The 19,489-nt window shown below is 48.8% G+C and overlaps 1 protein-coding gene across 6 annotated transcripts in view; it reads left to right on the top strand.

Annotated features, from left to right (window-relative positions):
• ETV4 (ETS variant transcription factor 4) overlaps nt 1–19,489 on the top strand; it is a 45,296-nt gene that overhangs the window by 10,287 nt on the left and 15,520 nt on the right. For 4 of the 6 annotated variants that reach the window (XM_084615860.1, XM_084615858.1, XM_084615857.1 and 1 more), the window contains 2 exons: nt 11,155–11,208; nt 18,353–18,479. In XM_084615860.1, coding sequence (XP_084471986.1) covers nt 11,155–11,208; nt 18,353–18,479 — 181 coding nt within the window. Of the gene's footprint in view, nt 1–11,154; nt 11,209–18,352; nt 18,480–19,489 lie in introns of those variants that run through there. The other 2 variants (XM_084615859.1, XM_084615862.1) reach the window with 1 other exon arrangement.

Below are 19,489 nucleotides of genomic sequence, written 5' to 3'. Positions count from 1 at the left end.
TGTCTGTCACGGAGGTTGCAGAAATCACAGATTCCGTGACTTTCCGCGACCTCCATGACTTCTGCAGCCACCAGTGTGGCTGACCCTGTGCTCAGGTAGACCTGGGGACAGCCACACCGGCCATTGCTCAAGTTGCTCTGCAGCCAACCGCTCAGGCGGCCCCGCAGCCAGCTGCATCAGCCGCTACTGGAGCAGCCCCGGGGCCAGCCACACCGGCCGCTGCTTGGACAGCCCCAGGCAGCTGGCCCCGGGGACTGCCTGAGCAGGGATCCTGGGGGTGGCAGGAGCAGCTGCTGCTCGGCAGCCTCCGGCAGCAGTCCTGGGGGCAGCCAGAGCAGTGGCAGTTGGGCGGCCCTGGGGGTGCCCAGAGCAAGCAGCCACTGCTCAGTGGCCCCCAGCAGCTGGTGCTGTTGACTCTCCCCGGCAGAGCCGTGGCCCTCCCTGTTCCCCGCCTCCGCAGCAGTAGCCCGCCAGGTGCCCCCCAGAGCAGTGGACCCCCACCTAAGATTTAGTCAGGGATATTTATAGTACAAGGCCATGAATTTTTTATTTATTGCCCGTGACCTGTCCATGACTTTTACTAAAAATACCCCTGACTCCATGCATCTGATGAAATGGGGTCTAGCCCACGAAAGCTTAGGCTCAAATAAATTTGTTAGTCTCTAAGGTGCCACAAGGACTCCTCGTTATTTTTCCTGACTAAATCGTAGCCTGACTGAGGGAGCTAGCAGTGATAGATCTCATCTGGTGCTTCTGGCTGCTCTAACCCCTTGCAGTGAAACTTGATGTAGAGTGCTGGTTCTCGGGTTTTGAAGCAAAGGATTCTTGCTTCTTGCCCCACTCATGTTTGTGTGTTCTGTATGTGTGTGTTCATTTGCTCTGACAATTGTCCAAAGGCCTGGTACTGATGATGTGTCAGTGCAGTGGAACTGGACAATCAGGTGCCAGTTGTAGGCACTATGTGTCCTAACCCTTGTCCTATGGCTTTGCTGTGGGAATCATAGGCGCCGACTCCGTGGGTGCTCTGGGGCTGGAGCACGGCAGCTCCCCACCCCCGCCCAGCTCACCTCTGCCTCGGCTCCACCTCCACCTCCTCCCCTGAGCGCAACACATGCCCACGTTTCCCCCCTAGCTCCCAGCGCTTGTGCCGCAAAACAGCTGTTTCGCGTGGCTGGGGGGGAGGGGTGGAGGGGGAACGCGGCACGCTTGGGGAAGAGGTGGGGCCGGGGCAGGCATTTTGGGAAGGGGTCCAGTAGGGGCAGGGAGGGGGCGGAGTTGGGGCAGGGACTTTGGGGAAGGGGTTGGAATGGGGGGGACGGGGCAGGAGCAGGGAAGGGGTGGAGTCAGGGCAGGGCGGGAGGGCGCGAGCACCCTCTGGCGCTAGTGAAAGTTGGCGCCTATGGTGGGAATATGATGAAAGCCCCTCGAGTTGTGTGGCAGCTGAGGCCCCCTTTGAAGCCTGATGCCAGCCTCATGGAATCTGTGGCAGGTTCTGTTTGGGACGCCCTGAGCTCCGGGGTGGCTAATATGGGCTTCAACCACTGCTTGTACTTTACCTAACTGCCTGTATCCTTCCGATTAGCATCCCAGATTGTTCTGTGTGACTCCTTGGGAGGCAAAGCGTCCCTGGTTTCTGAAGAGACAAGTCTGGTTTCTCGCCTTCAGGCCTCACTCTAGATTTCTAAGGCGGAAACTGGAGCTGTGCTTAGCCTTATCCTGTTAAATTTGCATGAGTGATGCGATTCGGAGGAAAAGGAGCATCTTTTATGTCGTGATAAACCTGCCTTGATTTGCCTACTTTTGAGCAGTTTGTTCTGAACCCAAAATGTGGACTTTTGCCTCCAGTGAAGAAAGATGTGCAAATCACCCCGCCTTCCCTCCCTACACATTCACCCATGCCTAACTACTGGGAGTCTGGGACGTTCTTCAGAGTAGCAGCCGTTCTTGATTGCTAGAGAATTTGTCGACACTGACAAGCTTACAGCAGCACAGCTGTACTGTCCTGTGCCTCTGCAGATCTCCCGTGTAGCTGCTTCCCCAAACCACCCACAACAAGCGGTGGTAGCTACGTTGGCAGAAGAGCGTCTCGCACTGACATAGTGCTGCTTCAAAACATAGCTGCTGCTTGTGTTGACTCGTGGCATTAATTCAAACCAGCTCTTTGAACCCTGGTGAAATGGAAAGAGTCTCAAAATTCAATGACAAGCTACACAAGTGTTGCCAAAGTGTAAAGGTGACAGGAGAGATCATGTGTCTCTCAGAGGTGTGTACAGGCCAAGCTCCTGCCGAGGACAGGGCCTCACAGCGTATCTAAGCCTTAGTCCCCTGGGTCCAGGGTCCTTGAGACTAAGTGATGCCTGACTTGCCAGAGCTGCTAGAGGGCAACATGCATGTCTCAGCAGAGCTCCAGGGAACCAGACTTGGAAACATGCTGCATTGGCTCACAGGGAGCGCCTTTGTGGGGACTTGTGATGTGTTTATAACTTGTTGACTGTTGTCCTGACCTCCTCATTACTGACAGTTTTCTTTAACATTTTGCATGTTGTACCAGCACGGTGCAGCCCTACGGGGCAGTCTAATGCAGATGAGGTGCCAGTGTGTCTGGACTTGTTCAGACAAACTGGGAAGGCAAGCAAGAAAATGCAGGTGACTAGAAGGATAATTAGATCTTCCTGCTTTGGCGGAAAAGCAATAGCTCTGGAGGCTTTTCATTTGAAAATTGAAGGCGTATTCTTCTGTGTGAGAAGGTAGGGTGGGAAGGTAAACTTAGGGGGAGGGGTGTTTGCACAGAATTGAATGCAGATGTGCAGCTATTCTGAAGAAGTTCGTTGGGTGTGGGAACTGCAACTCCCAATATGTTGCTTAGGGCTGAAATCTCTGCACAGTGTAAGCTCAGACTGGCTGGAAAAGAGTTAATTGTGTATTGGTACAAGGGCCAATTTCTGAGCAGCAAATGCTATGCTGAAACCAGGATTTGATTCCTATACTGATTGCCTCAGTCTCTTTGCTGTTCTTAGTAGCTCACGAATAGCTCACAAAAGCTTATGCTCAAATAAATTGGTTAGTCTCTAAGGTGCCACAAGTACTCCTTTTCTTTTTGCAGATACAGACTAACATGGCTCCTACTCTGAAACCTTAGTAGAAGTGTGTCTTCTCATCCAGAAATTAAGGGTGTTCTAGAATAAATACAGCTAGATGTTGTTGCTTTTGAAGACAAAGCTGGGTTGGTACCTTTATTTTTTATATTTTTGTCCCATAAGGGAGACGATTATGAGAGAAGAACTTCAACAACACTGTACATCCTAGGTTGAGGGCAGTCTATTTGAAGTTAGGCTGGACCAACATGGCTCTCAATACCTGGAAAGACACTGAACAAATTATTAATCAATTTGTTAGCATCTAGAGGATAATAGGGTTATAAGGAGAAGCAAACTAGGGAAATGTGATCTAGAGGAAATTACTATAAGGTGGGTGCAAAGCTGGCTGAATGATCGTATTCAAAGAGTACTTGGTTTACTATCAAACTGGGAAGATGTATCTAGTGTGGTCATGGAGGGGTCTATCCTGGGTCCAGTACTAATCAATATTTTCATTAATGACTTGGATAATGGAGTAAAAGTATACTTATAAAATTTGCAAATGACACCAAGATGGGAGGGGTTGCAAGCACTTTGGAGGACAGGATTAAAATTCGAAATGACCTTGATAAACTGGAGAACTGGTCTGAAATCAATAAAATGAAATTCAATAAAGTCAATGCAAAGTACTACACTTAGGAAGAAAAAATTAAATACACAACTACAAAATGGGGGCGGACCGGCTAGGTGGTACGGCTGCTGAAAAGGATCTGGGGTTAGAGTGGATCACTAACTGAATATGGATCAATGTGATATAATTGCAAAAGAGGCTAACACCATTCTGGGGTGAATTAACAGGAGCATCATATGTAAGACATGGGAGACAATTGTCCTTCTCTACTTGGCATTGGTGAGGCCTCAGCTGAAGTCCTGGGACCAGTTCTGGGCAGCACACTTCAAGAAGGATGTGGACCAATTGGAGAGCATCCAGAGGAGAACAACAAAAATGATCAAGGGCTTAGAAAACCTAAGCTCTGAGGAGAAGTTAAAAAGCCTGGGAATGTTTAGTCTTAAGAAAAGAAGACTGAGGGGTGACCTGATAAGTCTTCAAACCTGTCAAGGGCTGTTCTAAGGAGGGTGGGGATCAATTGTTCTCCATCTCCTCTGAAAGTAGGGCAAGCAGTAATCAGCTTAAACTGCAACAAGGGAGATTTAGGTTAAATATTAGGAAAAAAATTCTAACTAAGGCTAGTTAAGCACTGGAATAGGCTTCCAAGGGAGGTTGTGGAATCCCTGTCATGGAAGGTTTTTAAGAACAGGGCCCTGGACTAGATGACCTCTCATGCTCCTTTGAGCGCTACATTTCTATTCTCATATAGCTACAGCAGAAGGAAAATGGCACAAATAACCTGGGAGGAGGGTGTGTCTACAGACTCATTATAATTGGAAAATCTGACTGAATTACTCCTTCTCTGAATGTTTGAGGGGAATGTTCATTAAAGCTCTTCCTAGCAAAAAAGAAAAGTGGAACAAGAGCAAATCCCTATCTGCCTATTCCCTGAAACTGAAAAGACGTATAACTGAAGGGTGCCTATCTAAGGTATTAGTAGAACAGGAATGGGCTGTAGCATTACGGCACTATTAATATAAAGTTTGTAGGCTGGAATACCCTTTCCAGGGCATGCCCATAGAATTTGCTATGTCAGCTCTCCTGGTGAAGTGGTTTAGTCCTTGTTCCTTTACTGTATATGTTTTACTCTATTTTATTGTTATTTATATTGTGATCGTGCCTAGGCAACTCAGTCATGGACCAGGGCCCCTGGTTCAATCCCAGAACAAAGAGACAGTCCCTGCCACCAAAAGCTCACAGTTTTATGACCAGAAACAGGTAGATACAAGTAGGCGGGGAGCATGAGATAACAGTGAGTCACCGGGAGTCAGCATGATAGGCAGCTGCCCAGCACACCAGCTGCCGCACCATTGTCAAGCTTTTCACAGGCCTCGTGTGGAAGGAGGATTCTAGGATTTAAGTCTGTTTAATTGAATGTTTGTGTTAGCTGTAAGAAAAGTTGAAACAATAAAGCCTGAGAGGGGTGATTAAGATTCTGACCACCCTACAGGCTTGTAACCAGTTTGTGACCCATAATGTACAACATGGTTAAAACTTGCTTACCAACCAAAGTGGTGACAGTGTTTTGTCCCTGCCCGAGCCCTAGTCTGGAGCACAGATGGCTATCTGAGGTCATCACACAGTGGACAGGGCGCCCTAAGTATATTTGTGTAACCAGTTTGGCTGGGCGTACTTACTCCCAGCTGCCTGTGAAGTAGGATTCCCCAGGGTGCATTGTTCTGTATGTCCTCTGGGCACTATATCCCCTACAAATCATGGATTTGCACTGCTACAAACATGGTCACGATACAGAAAATTTGCTGTGTGCAGACACAAAGTGTTACTTGTAACCAACTATGGCCACTGCACAACCAGGTATGGCAACTGCACATCTACCTGGGTACAAAATCACAGTTAAGCGCTGCAGTGCGGAGAAGGCATACATGAATTCATGTCTACTTGTCTCCTGGTGCCTCAACCTGAGTTGAGGCATCTCCATGAAAACTTACAAATGTATGCTTTAAAGAGGGTCAAAGAATTCTTATCAGAAGAAAGCAAAGAGCCGTCCCTGGAAAGGATTCTTCATTTGTTCTAGATTCTTTATTTGTGTCTCTGTAGTAGAGGCTGTGGGGATCTCTGCACATGAGGTTTTATAGCTTTCTCCAAAGTCTAAGCTTTCATTTAAAATAATAATAATTAATAATTCTAGGCCTTTGGGATGTGGGGAGAAATCAGAGAAATCAAACTGCCTAGCTGTTGTCTTTTCATCCCTGCAGACAAACAAGTGTGGCTTGATGAGGCATTAATTCTTGAAGTCTTGTTATTACTATTGAGTTGCTAACGCTGTTAACCATTTCATTGCTCTTCGTGCTCCCACAAGATGGGATGGTCCACGGGGAATGAGGCTGCAGATATTCAAACACCTTTATCAGACAGTTTCTGGATTATTCAAAAACCACAGAGGCACTTGCTATTGTCATTATGATGAGCTCTGTCTACAGTATCTTCAGCAGGAAGTGCAGGCCTCCTGCAGTGTGACTGTGAGCTGTTCAGTGTTGTCTTTGTGAAGAGAGAGGTCAGGTGTTTGGCAGGTCATATAAGATGCCAATATGCTACAATTTTCTCCTAAATTTCCCACCTGAGAGATCATGCATACAGAGGGGAAGCTTTCTCTCCCTTTCTCCCACACATACATGCAGAGTTTAAACGCTTTCTCTGAAATGCTCCTTCTCCTGTTAGTAACTTACGAACTCCAGCCTTCCCCCCCAAGCAATCTGCTTTTTCTGGAACAATTGCTTTGCAAAGGCTACGTCCGTGCAGAGACATAAATGTTTCTTGCTTCTCTCAGGACCTTGGCATATCGTTCCCAGCTTGAGTTTCTCAATCAGTAGCTATTTGTGCCACAATGAATTCTCTAAGATTCCTGGGTATTGGGAAATAATGAACCCTAGTTAGAAAGTCATCTTGACTTCGAAGAAAAGAGGGAAAGAAACGGAGGCCTGATCTACACTACAAAAGTAGGTTGACAGAAGCCACCTTATGTCAACCTAATAATGTGTGTGTCTACAGTACCGGGTCCCTACCGCTGACCTAATTCGCCTGTAATGTCGACTTAAGTACTCCACCTCTGCGAGAGACATAGCGCTTAATTCGATGTTGATGGGTCAACAGAGAGGTGGTGTAGACACAACATTGTGTGAGTCGACCGAATTAGCCTCTAGGGGGTATCCCACAATGCTCTGGAGACTGTTTGCTCTGGAGATAGTTTTCAACTCCGCTGCACAGCAGCCAAGTACACAGGAAACAGCACCTTCCCTGTTAAAGCCCCGGGAACTTTTGAATTTTCATTTCCTGTTTGATCAGCATGGAGAGCTCGCCAGCCCAGCTGATCATGGTAACTCAGTGCCCCAAACATGCTCCAGCCTGGAAGTTGTGGATCTTATTGGTCTGTGGGGAGAAGAGTCTGTGCAGGCACATCTCCTATCCAGCCGAAGAAATGAAGACATCTGTGAAAAGCTTGCGCAGGGCATGGGAGAGAAGGGCTACACCAGGGGCATGCAAGAGTGCCATGTGAAAATCAAAGAACTTAGGCAGGTGTACCAGAAGACTAGTGAGGTGATCAATCATTCTGGTTCTGCACCACTGATGTGCCACTTCTACAATGAGCTGCATGCGATTCTCAGCGGTGACCCCACCCCTGCCCTCAAACGCAATGTGGGCACCTCCCAGGAGTCTGAGTCCTGGGCCACCTCAGGCAACAGCGAGGAGGACATTCTGGACGAGGAGAATGTGAGACAGGCAAGTGGTGGATCCATTCTCCTCAAGAGCCAGGAGCTACTTTTAATCCCATAGCCCAGCAAGGCACAGGACAGCATGGTGGCCAAGCATGATTCTGGGGAAGGCACCTCTGGTGAGTATGCAACTCCAACCAAACTGTAGGGGTTACACGCTCTTATACTTTATGTTTAAGATGAAGAAAAAGAGAGGTGCAGTGGGAATCCGCTTCCCAGTGGCCACTCCAACTACACAGAGGGTGTACTCCGGAAAAGACTGTTTATGTGCACAGGGATGGTCTGGGAATCCTCCATGGAGACCTCCAGGAAACTTTTGGAGGTACTCTGCAATCCTTTGCAGAAGGTTTCTGGGGAGGACTGCCTTATTTCTTCCACCACGGTAGGATACTTTCCCACGCCACTCCAGTATTAACTCTGCTACCCTCATTGTAGTACACAGCATAGCAGCATAAGGACCAGTTCTGTACCCAGACGCTTGCAGCATCTGCTCCCTTGCCACCTCTGTCACCCTCAGGAGACTGATATCACATAGGGTCACGTAGGGGAGACTGTGGACGTTTTCATTACAAGTGCTCGGACCACAAACAATCATTCATGGTGATTTCCGAGTCTCTCAACTACGGTTTCCCTAACATGCCAGTGTTTTGGTTGGCAGGGAATTCAGAATCTCCAAGCCCAGAGCGACTGTTGCCTGCTGCGTTAAGGGAAGGGGAAGGTGTGCTTCCTATGTTTTCTCATGGCCGCAACGCCCTCCCCCCCCGCCCCCCACACACACACTTTGGAGCTGCCTCAAATAAAAAAACCTCAATTTGGGAGGCTTAACGCTGGTCCCCAGTCTCCAAGCACCGTCCATGTTGCTAAAGGGAAGAGGCATTGTCCACTTACACACCTGGGCTCCCAATGCGCGTTTCCCACAAGTTGCAGCACAAGGCCCGTCGCCCATGCCACTGGGACATATTCACCACGGCAGGAACAGCAAACAGGTTTATTGAATGGCTAGAGATTCTGATTATGTTCTGGCTTGCACTTGAGTGTAATAAGGAGAGGGATATTTAAATAGCATCCTTGTACCAGACCCCAGGTATGCACTGACAGTGGTTGCCTTGTGCTTTGCATGCCTTACAGTGGAAAGCTTGGCCTTCAGCACAGCCTCCACACCAGCAGAGAGGCTTTTGCAGATTAGAGGATGGAAAAAGAGACCGTGTGATGACTTGTTCAGCGAGATAATGAATGTGTCTGGGACAGCGGACATGGAGCTCAGAGCCTGGAGGATTTCATTGTCTGAAAAACGACATGGACAGAGAGAACAGGAGAGCATCCCAGGAGCACAAGAGGGCTATGCAGGATGAGATGCTGCGGATTACGAGGAACCAGTCAGACATGTTGGAGCGTCTGGTTGAGCTTCAAGAAAAACAGCATGAGGCTAGACCCCTGCAGAATGGCCTGCAAACATCACCCTATTCCCAATTGCCCTCCCCCAAACGTTCCAGGAGGCGGGGGGTGGGGGGGGGAAAGATGCAGTATCCCTTCCACTCAACACCAGTGGAGGGCACAAAGAACAAAAGGTGGCCATTCAAAGACCTTTGATGGCCAGGACTTCTGTGCTTTCACAGACAAGCTGACTTGGTTTCTCCCCTCCCAATTTTATCTCGCGGTTTACCCAAGGTTAAAGTATTTCCCTGCTCTTTCAGTTTCTGTATGTTTGTGCAATAAAAGTCAATGTTTCGAGAATGAAATGCTCTTTATTTATTGTGAGCATGAGGGTGTGGGGAGGGGGAGGCGAGGTGCAGGAAAAATGATGCAACAGAGGAGATGGTATGGGAAGGCACAACGCAGATAAACAGTGCACATTACTGTGGCTCATTACTGAACCAGGTTTTCAAACCTCCTGGAGACCGAGCTGCTCACTGGGTTCTTCTTATTGCCCTGGTATCTGGCTGCTCAAAATTGGCTGTGAACCTATCTGCCTCCATGCCCCACCCCTGCGGAAACTTCTCTCCCTGGGCCTCACAGATATTGAGCACACAGCAGGCAGCGATAACAATGGGGATATTGCTTTCACTGAGGTCTAACCCAGTAAGCAAACTGCTCCAGTTACTCTTTAAATGCCCAAAGACACATTCCACCACCATTCTGCACTTGCTCAGCCTATTGTTGAACCGGTCCTTACTGCTGTCCAGGTGGCCGGTGTTCGGCTTCATTAGCCATGGGAGCCGGGGGGCTGGGTCTCCCAGGATCACTATTGGCTTTTCAACATCATCAGTGGTTATTTTGTGATCTGGAAAGTCCATGATTGCAGCTTTCTGAAGAGACCGGAGTTCCTAAAGATACGTACGTCATGCACCTTTCCTGACCATCACGCACTGATGTTGGTGAAACGGCCCCTGTGATCCACGAGTGCTTGCAACACCATAGAAGAGTATTCCTTTCAGTTTTATGTACTCTTTGGCAAGGTGGTCTGGTGTCAAGATAGGGATATGGGTTCCATCTATAGCCCCACTGCAGGTAAGGAACCCCATCGCGGCAAAACCATCCACTATGTCCTGCACATTGCCCAGATTCACTACCCTTCTTAGCAGAAGTCTATTAATGGCCCTGCACACTTGGATCACAACAATACCCACGGTGGATTTACAAACTCTGAATTGACTCCCCCCAGTCTGGCCTTGCAAGCTTCCTCAGAGAGATCGCCACTCGCTTCTCCATAGTCAGAGCAGGTCTCATTTTAGTGTGGCTGCACTTCAGAGCCAGGGAAAGCTCTGCATGAAGTTCCTGGAAAGTGGCCTTCCGCATTCAAAAGTTCTACAACCGCTGCTCGTCATCCTGTGGTCATGCTCGTCATAGCTGCGTAATGATGCGATCCCACCAGTCACTGCTTGTTTCCCAGGGCCAGAAATGACACTTCACCATGTTCACCTGCTGTGCAACTGCCAGCAGCAATTGGGAATTGTTTCGTTTCTTGGGTTGCAGCAGGGCTGCTTGAATAACATCACAATGTTCTGTGCGGCGGCTCCTGTCTCAGCTCTGGAAATACTGCAGGATAAGGCTTGAGGTGTTTGTAATGCTCACAACAAGAGTAAATAGGTGAGCTGGGTCCATGCTTCTTGGTCTATGGCATATGTGCAGCTAAACCAGGCTTTCAAAAAAGGCACAAAAAACTATGGGTTGAATGCCGTTGCTATCAGGATAGGGAGGGAGAAAACTACATCGTGTGAGGTTGAAGCCATGTTCCCATTCTCATTCCCCCCTGCAACAATATTTTGGTCCCATGAGTCATTGCAAGCCCTTCCCAAAAACCCCTGCAGCTAGTTGCACTGCTTTGTGTATTGATGCAAGGGCTGCTGGTGAGGAATGCAAGGGCTGCTAGTGAGGACGCACTCCACCGACACAATGAGTGTGGTATAGACTCACCGAACCGACTTAATTCCTGCGGCGGCTGGATGTCGGCTTACATTAAGTCGACCTAACTTTGTAGTGTAGACGTGCCCTGAATCTGCAGGGGGAAGAACTGCATCAGTGTGCTTGTAATCCCTAAGGGAAACCAGCCCTAAAGAGCCTTCCAGCCGAAAGTTCTGATTTTACACACAGAGACTCATTTGTGCCTCACTGTTTAATTACAGCTTACTAAGTGCCAGATCTGAATCTCCGCATCTCTCTTTCTTCCTCTTTGCAGCTCAGGTTCCAGACAGCGATGAGCAATTTCTGCCTGACTTTCATTCGGAAAACTGTAAGTACCGTGGGAATGTGTTTATGGGGAAGGGGCAGGAGCTGCTTCAACCAAACAGATGTATCAATGAGAAGATCACTGTGCCACATGGAGAGTCAAAGCAAAGGCACGAGCTCCCTCCTGCACCACCCAAAGTAGAGGGATAGTGACCACCTCTCCCTTTCTTGAGAAGACAAAAATATCCCTATCTAATTCCAGTCAAAGGCATTTGGCACATTGCCCTAATACTGAGGTTCCAAGGCTGTTGGCGTTTGGTGGCAGATGTGTATGATGGTTAATTGGGCAATTCCAGCCAGCTAAGGAGTGGCATTGGCATGAGATGCAAGGGCGAAACCTTCACCTATAGCCACCAAGCTGAAGGAAATTGGCTCGGATGGAGATGTTCTCACTGGAGGGAGAGGAGAAGAGGGAAAATAAAAAAGGAGGGGAAATCCATCTTTAGTCATAAGTCAATTATTTTTGGTTAGGATTTTATTTACAAAGCTCTTGAGGTGGGACATTAACAGTACGGAATTGGGGTCTGGGTTACAGATGGCATCAGCTCCTTTAAATCTCTGACGTCTGGAGTCTGAAGGCACGTACCCACCTTTGGCCATAAATGGAAGTGTGCTGAGAGCTCCCTTGACGTATTGGGAACCTCCTAATTATCACTTCTGCTGGGCTCTGATAATCAGCTTTGACACCTGCCACCTGGGCAGGGGATTGGATTAGGAGCTGGGTACTGTGTAGGGGGACTTGGTGCTGCCCAGATTGGAGACACTGTGAAAACTGAACTCTCCTGAGGCCGACCTGCAGTGGAACAATCAGTTTCCTAAATAGATCCATGCTCCAGCCTGATCCTTGTGTTTTACCAAACTTCAATGAAACAATCAAATGGGTGTGTTTGCCCATGTGTGTGGGAGCATTTATATCACCCACCCTCATTCTAACACCAGAGCACTTCTGTTCACAAAGGAGGGTCTGATACAGCACGGTTAGTGCAGCACCAGGGAGCTGTCTCTGTATAATAATGGTGCTCAGTCCTTGCAGAGCACTTCCATCCTCCAAGGGCTGAGCAGGCCCTAAGGAACATCCCCGGGAGGGATGGCTACTTCCTAGGTGTGGACCCAGACGCAAGGTCACACAGGCGTCACTGGCAGCGCTGGGAAGAGAGCCCAGGAGTTCCTGCCTCTCCATTCATGGTCCATCCCTTTCTCCACTCCAGGAAGCCCCTGTGCTGACCCCAGCCTGTCTACATGGCACAGGGTGGTATTTTGAGAGCCTAGCTGGATCCTCATCAGAATTAACCTTGTAACTGGGAGCCATTGAACCTGCTGTCCGTTGTCCTGTGCAACTGCCTGTCCCATCCAGCTGATGTTAACAGACTGTTTTGAGTAGAGAGTCTGTGTTCCAGGCTGGCCAAGAGAGCCCAGAGCCTGGCGTGTCAGAGCTTCAGGAAGCCCCGCTCCCCTCTCCAAGCCCCTGCACATGTGAACATCTCACACTAACTGAGAACAGAGGGAGATGGATGTTTAAAGCCCTTCCAGACAGCTCTGTGCTTTTCCAGGGACGATGCTCCTCACTCCCCATCAGCTCCAGGGATGGGTTCCCCTCCCCCTTTCTGTGTCTGCTCATGAAAAAAAGGACAACGCACTTTTTCTGATTGCTCCCCTCTCACCCTCACTGGGATTTGGCTTTGCAGCACTGGCCCAGCATGTGCTCTAAGTCATATGACTTCTTTCTTCCTCCCGCTGACCTGGAGCTGAGGAGAGGGCTCGTCCCATGTTTCATTCTGAATGAATGAGCCAGTTGTAATGTAATAGCCTGTTCCAGCTATTAGGGGCCGGAAAGGGTTGGCCGCTCCTAGCACACTTTGCTTCATGAGGCTTGAATGGAGCTCAGTGTACTGGCCAGTGGGGTTTTTTCTCTCCCTTGACAGCAGCATTTTTGTGGCTGGTTCTGTAGTTTCTGTTTACTCTGTAAAACGAATTGAGCTGTCACAGACAGAAGGGGAAGGAGTGCTCCCAAGCTATGGAAAGAGACGTCTCTTCTCCACCCCTGCTCCTGGGACCTGCACTGTTTGCACAGATGTCATGCTTCAGACACTGAATCTCTCCCAGGTGTGGGACAGGCCCTGGGGGGCGGGGTTTTGGGGGGAGAGAACTCGCTCCTGTTCGGTTGTGCAACGAGCTATTCATGAGCATGCCACTCCACTGTGATTGATGGACGCCTCAGGTTTGGCTGTAGGATCAAGCCCTCAGCAATAAGGACTAGGAGCCTCCCTGCTGTTGCGGGTGTATTTATTGGTGTTGATTTCTACCTGAGGGTCTGGATCCCTTGAGGGTCAGGAGGGATTTGAGGAATAAGCACATGGGCTCTTCTCCTCTGGGCTGAAAGTCAGAGCAGGTGAAGGGGGTGAGGCTCCAGGTGCCTGTCTCTCTCTCTCTGATTGAGAATGGATTTGTTTGGAATGACCAGGCGTGGCCTAGAGCCACACTGCGGTGATAAGCTGCCCCCTTCTCCAGTCCTGGGATGCCTGCTTATTTACAGTTGAGGGGCCACACATGTCACCTCCACAGAGAGCTTACTTTGGATTTGAACCCAGGACCTCTAGTATCATTAGCCAATATTGTACCATTAGGCCATTGTAACAGGGCCAGCCACCTCCTAGGCCTCTCCTCTCATGGCCAGAATGCCCTGCTACCAACTTCTGCCCTCATCAGGGCCCCTTAATAGCTTACAAGCCACAGGTAATTTCAACATTCCTCTCCTGAGCTACCTATATTGAGTCCTTACATAACAGGCCTCCAGGCTCCAACCCCGTTCAATCCCTCTCTCCCTTTATATATGGAGTTCCCAGCCCTCCTTCCTAGGGCTAGGCCCCAGGTCAACATCTTTCAGGCTTTAGCTGAAAGCCTCTCTCAGCTCTCTGGCTTCCAGTCCCTCACCCTTCTCTTGGTCAGGATCCTTAGCAGGAGCCTCCTGCTCACTACAATTCCTTGCTCACAGACCCCTTGGGCTCAGAGTCTCATCCCTGCAGAACCATTCACACTCTCTCTGCCACAGCCTACCCTTCCCTCCTTCATGGGAGCCTCCTGCTGCTCTTTATAGGCAGCCACCCTGATCTCTCCCAGGAGTGGATCATTCTCTCCCGCCCATAATGGGTGAGCTACCCTATTATAGCCTCCAATCCACTTCTACCCCAGGTAGGTTGTTTATGGGGCATCCAAGGGAACATCTTCAGCATCTCACAGAGCAGAAGAGAAACACCAAGGGCCAACTCTGCTTTCAGCTACAATAGCATAATTCCAGAGTAACACAAAGTCATTGCTCCAGATTTAGATTGCTGTAACTGACAGCAGAGCTGCTTCCAAGCATTTGTTTCCAGCAATATCTGCTCATGAAAATAGGAAAGTTAGTACCTAAAATGTTAGAAATTTTAAAAAAACCAAACAAACCCAAGCCTTGTCCTGGAGAGCTCTCAATGGCCAGGCTCCTGGGTGCTCAGTAAGGCTTCAAGAATGCTCAAAGGTTCCTCCTTGTGCAGCTGAAGAGCAAAGGTGGCTGGGTTGGAGAACGACTGCTGGGGGTGATGGGAATAAAAAAAACTGGGCAACTCTTGGCAGTAAACTAGCCTGACACAGTTGGGGTGTTGCTCTTGTTATTCCTGGGGGGATTCTCAGGGGATTGTTCTCCCACCTCAGGCGCACTAAGAATTTCAGAATTCACTTTGACCCCCTCTTGTAGGGGGTGAAGTACGTCTTGCTCCCTTCACCAGCTGCTGCAGGGCGGAGTGCACAGCACAATCCTCATGGACAGAACTCTGCAAATCAGCCAGCGTGGCTCATCTCAGAGAGAGCTGTCTCCTGTTGGCAAAGGGTCTGGCATGAAGTTGACTGGCCAATTAACATCTCAAGTTACTTAGTGCTAAAATAAACTGAGCAAGCCATTCACAGATCAGTACTTAACCTTCCCTAGGTTTTTAGGGAGATTTTTAAGCATCTGAACCCCTAGTAAGTGAAATGGTATCAGCTAGAGTGGATGGAATTTTTAACTAGGCATGAACTGGTGATTGAGGACCAAACATAGACCTGGTGCAAGAGTGCACATCTCTCTGTACCTAACCCCTCCACTCCTTATGCTTCTTCTTCCCTTTTCTCCCCTCTCCTTGTTGAATGCTCAAAATGGGGCATAACCCCTGTAGCTCTTTCCTTCCTATGTCCAGCAATGACTTGAAGGAAGCAGTGGAGGCAAAGTCAGAAGGTACTTACCTTGTTCATAGAGCTGCATGTGGCCCTTAGCCTGGGACATGCTCCTCGGAAGAGCCTGTAAAGAGATTTTGCTCCCTGCTGGATTTAATTATGCATAAGAAGTAACAATATCCGCATCCCACTTCCTGACCCTGTAAACTGCAACCCACGTTTGTTATTCATTACATTCTAGCCAGCTCAGAAATATTTCTTCCCGCCTGCATCAGGCCAAAGCCACTGGCTGGAGCGATGAAGATGGGACAGTGCTCTTTCTTTAAATAAGGAATGCTTTAGATGAGTGTGGAATCAACCAAACATGCGCACATACAGAGGACTGCGATTAATTGTTTTCCATGATCGCTGAAAGTAGGATAAGAAGCAATGGGCTTAACCTACGGTAAGGGAGATTTAGGTTAGGGATTAGGAAAAACATTCTAACTCTAAGGATAGTTAAGCTCTGGGTCAGGCTTTCAAAGGAGGTTGTGGAATCCCCAGTACGGGAGATTTTTAAGAACAGCTTGGACAAACACCTGTCAGGAATAGTCTAGGTTTACTTGGTCTTGCCTCAGCGCAGGGGACTGGACTTGATGACTTTTCGAAGTCCCTTCCAGTCCCTTCACTTCCACAGTTCTGTGATTCTATACCTTTCCGCAATGGTTCATGCAGTAACATGGTCCCCACGCCCATCACTCACTCCTCTTTCTCCCTTCCCCCCCACATCTGCGCACACGCTCCTATGGGGGGCTACTGCATCTCCTCTGCAAATTCACTCTCTGGCAGTCTAGCAGTTTGGACCAAACAGGCTGCTTGTTTCTCCCTGCCCCTCCTTCAGCATGGAAAGAAGCCAAGTCCACCAAAGGAAATTGCCACAACCCACCATGCCACTGCTGCAGAAACCTGGAGCAAAGTGGCAGACACTTGAGCTGTTGCAGGATGAGTGGGGTGCAGAAAATGTAGGCACGTGTGTGCACTGCAGCTGGGAGCTGGGAAGCATTGTCCTTCCTGCTGATGTGTAATGTGCTAGCACCTGTCCAGAGAAGTGGTGGCACATTGAAAATTAAACGGGACAAAACACTAGGGAGCACTGGGTCCCCGAGGGATGGACTGCGTGTGACCTAGTTGGGCTTTGCCAGCCCTAATTAAAACATTAGACTAGAAAACCTGCCTTATAGTGATAGATTCAAAGGAGCTACTTAGCTTAACAAAGAGAATGTTAAGGGATGACTTGATTATAGTCCATAAGGACCTTACTGGTAAACAAAGATTTGTTAACGGGCTCTTCAATCTAGCAGGCAAAGATCTAACGTGATCCAATGGCTGGAAACTAAAGCTACACAAATTCAGACTGGAAATAAGGTGTGTGTTGTTGACAATGAGGGTGGGCGTCACAAGGGAACTCTCTGGCTTGTAGCTGCCTACTGGCTCTGCCTGGTGGCTTTCCATGCTGTTGATGTCAGTAAGGGCCTGTTGGTTTGTATCTGATTTTGGTCCTTATCTGTAGGGATTCTGGATAAAGAGCATTTCCTAAAGATCTAAGATAAAATGCACTACCGGCAGACTGACTGTGTGACTTTAAAGTACACAGTGCTTTGCTGAGCTGTCACTCACTAGGCAAACATTTACCTGGCTACATTGGGCCTTTCTCCAGACAGCTGCAACCCAGAACTCTGTGTGACCTGCACTGTTCTCTGTTCTAAATAGATATTGAAAAATAAAAAGGAGGGTGTTGGGGAAGCAGTGGTTATGTCTCCTTCACAAGAAATATCTCCTCCTCCCAGCTTCATGAGCAGTCTCTTTGCGAGAGGGCACCGGGGAACATCCCTCATGGTTGTATGTTGTCTGAACCCATGCTGTCAAATGTCACATAGCATGCAGCCGGCTGTGTAATGGTGCTGCGGGTGTTAGTGAACTGTGTGGTTACACTTAGCTGGTTCCCAGGAGACAACCTGAAATTTCTAATGTTACAAGGGGGCATCTTGCTGATACTGCTAGTTAGGAAGGGGTTTTAATCTTCCAAATTAAAAAAAACAAACAAAACTCCCTACCACTGAAAGCTTTGACCTCTGAGCTGTGAGTCCAATGGTCCTGTGTGATACAGTCTGTACTGACCTCTGGTCAGAGACCTTGGATAAAATTTTCAAGAGCCCCTAAGTGACTTAGAAGCTGAACTCTCATTGAAAGTGAGTGGTATTTAGACTTTTAATTGTCTAAGTAACTTGAAAATGGAATTTAGCCTCCTAAATCACTAAGGGGCTCTTGAAAATATTAGTCCTTGCTTTCTTCTGCATTGGTACAGGACTAAGGAGCGAAGATGGCTCAATAAGTATAATAATATTTCCCTACAGACATCCTTCAGCAGCCAGTGTAGCCGTTTCTATGGTAACCATCTTAAATTGTTTGTCCTACAGGACAAACTAGCGTATCATGAAATGTACCTCATGAGACTGTCAGTACAGTATGGCACAATGAACAACATGGCGATGTCACTCACAACACACTGTTAGCACCCATGTGAACCTGAGAGCGTGGTTTGCATAATGCAAAGCCAGACCTTAGGGTCTAGGTGTTGAAAAGCAGAATATGAATGTGTTACCCTTTGGGTTATAACACAAAATAATTAGACACCCACTCACCATGTCACCTCTCCCCTGAAGGGCTCAGTATGAACCTAACTAAATATTCGGACAGCAGCTAGTGCAAACAAAGGGTATGGAGGGGTATTTGGGACAGAGTTCGGCAAACTCCAGAGAACAGTTGTACCCATTGTTATTCTGCTTCACCTAGAGCCAGGTAAGTAGGTCAGGCAGTGTGTGCACATGTGTGTCTCAGTTGCCATTAGTTTCTCCGCTGGCACAAATGCCATCTCTCCAGGCCCAGGAGGAGTTTTGACTTGACTGTTTCTTTCTCTCTCTCAGTAGCTTTTCACAGCCCTCCTGCTAAAGTTAAGAAGGAGCCACAGAGTCCCTGTTCTGACCCAGCACTGTCCTGCAGCCATAAGCAGCCATTTCGGTACCGCAATGGCGAGCAATGCCTTTACGCCAGGTAATGCTGCTTGCATGCAGGAGGGAGGGAAGGGTAACTAAAGGTGAGGGAGTGCTATTGCAACGTGTCCTGTTCAGTCCCTGGGTCTCTCCTGACATGCTAGTGCAAACTGATTGATGGGTTACTTCCCGTTTAACACTGCACCCCCGGCAGCCTCCTCATGTGCTAGTTTATTGTACAGTATTACACCCAAGAAAATCAGTGCCAGGCAGGAGCGGATTTACCATGAAACAAACCATACAGTAGCCCAGGGCCCCCAACAACAGGGGGGCCGCCAAAATGCAGGACAAATACCTGACAGCGAGTCCCCAGGTCCTGGCTGGTGGCGCAGCAGGGCTCAGGCAGGCAGGCTGCCTGCATGCAGTGGCTGGTGGCCCCACACCACTTCTGGAAGTGGCCAGCTGCTGGCAAGTCTCTGCGTGCCCCTGGTGGGGGGAGGCAGCTCCACACGCTGCCCCACTAACTCTGAATCTGCCACTGGTGCCAGCCAGTTTACTTGTTCAAATAAAACCCTCCTAATGTAGCAGTGCTCTGCTGTACCCCTGTCCTCAATCCCTGCACAGTCCCCTTGCATCTCCTTGTTGATGTCTTGGCTGCCCCTAACGCTTAGAACAATTTCCCTCTTCTTGTCTGCCAAGCACTTTCCCTCTCCTCCTTCATCCCTCCCTTCCCCAGATCCTCCCTGTACTGACCTTCCCACCACTCCTCTGCACCTCTTTGTATTTGCACTGTAAGCGCTTCACCACCCAGGCCTTGTCCTCCCATTCATAAGAACATAAGAACAGCCACTCTGGGTCAGGACAAAGGTCCATCTAGCCCAGTATCCTGTCTTCTGACAGTGGCCAATGCCAGGTGCCCCAGAGGGAATGAACAGAACAGGTAATCATCAAGTGATCCATCCCCTGTCACCCATTCCCAGCTTCTGGCAAACAGAGGCTAGGGACACCATCCCTTGCCCATCCTGGCTAACAGCTCCATGAACTTATCTAGTTCTTTTTTGAATCCTGTTA

The sequence above is a fragment of the Lepidochelys olivacea genome, assembly GCF_965140295.1.
Source record: "Lepidochelys olivacea isolate rLepOli2 genome assembly, chromosome: 27".
Lineage (NCBI taxonomy): Eukaryota > Metazoa > Chordata > Testudines > Cheloniidae > Lepidochelys > Lepidochelys olivacea.
The sequence above is the reverse complement of the archived record's forward strand: the minus strand, read 5'-3'. Positions and strand labels throughout refer to the sequence as shown.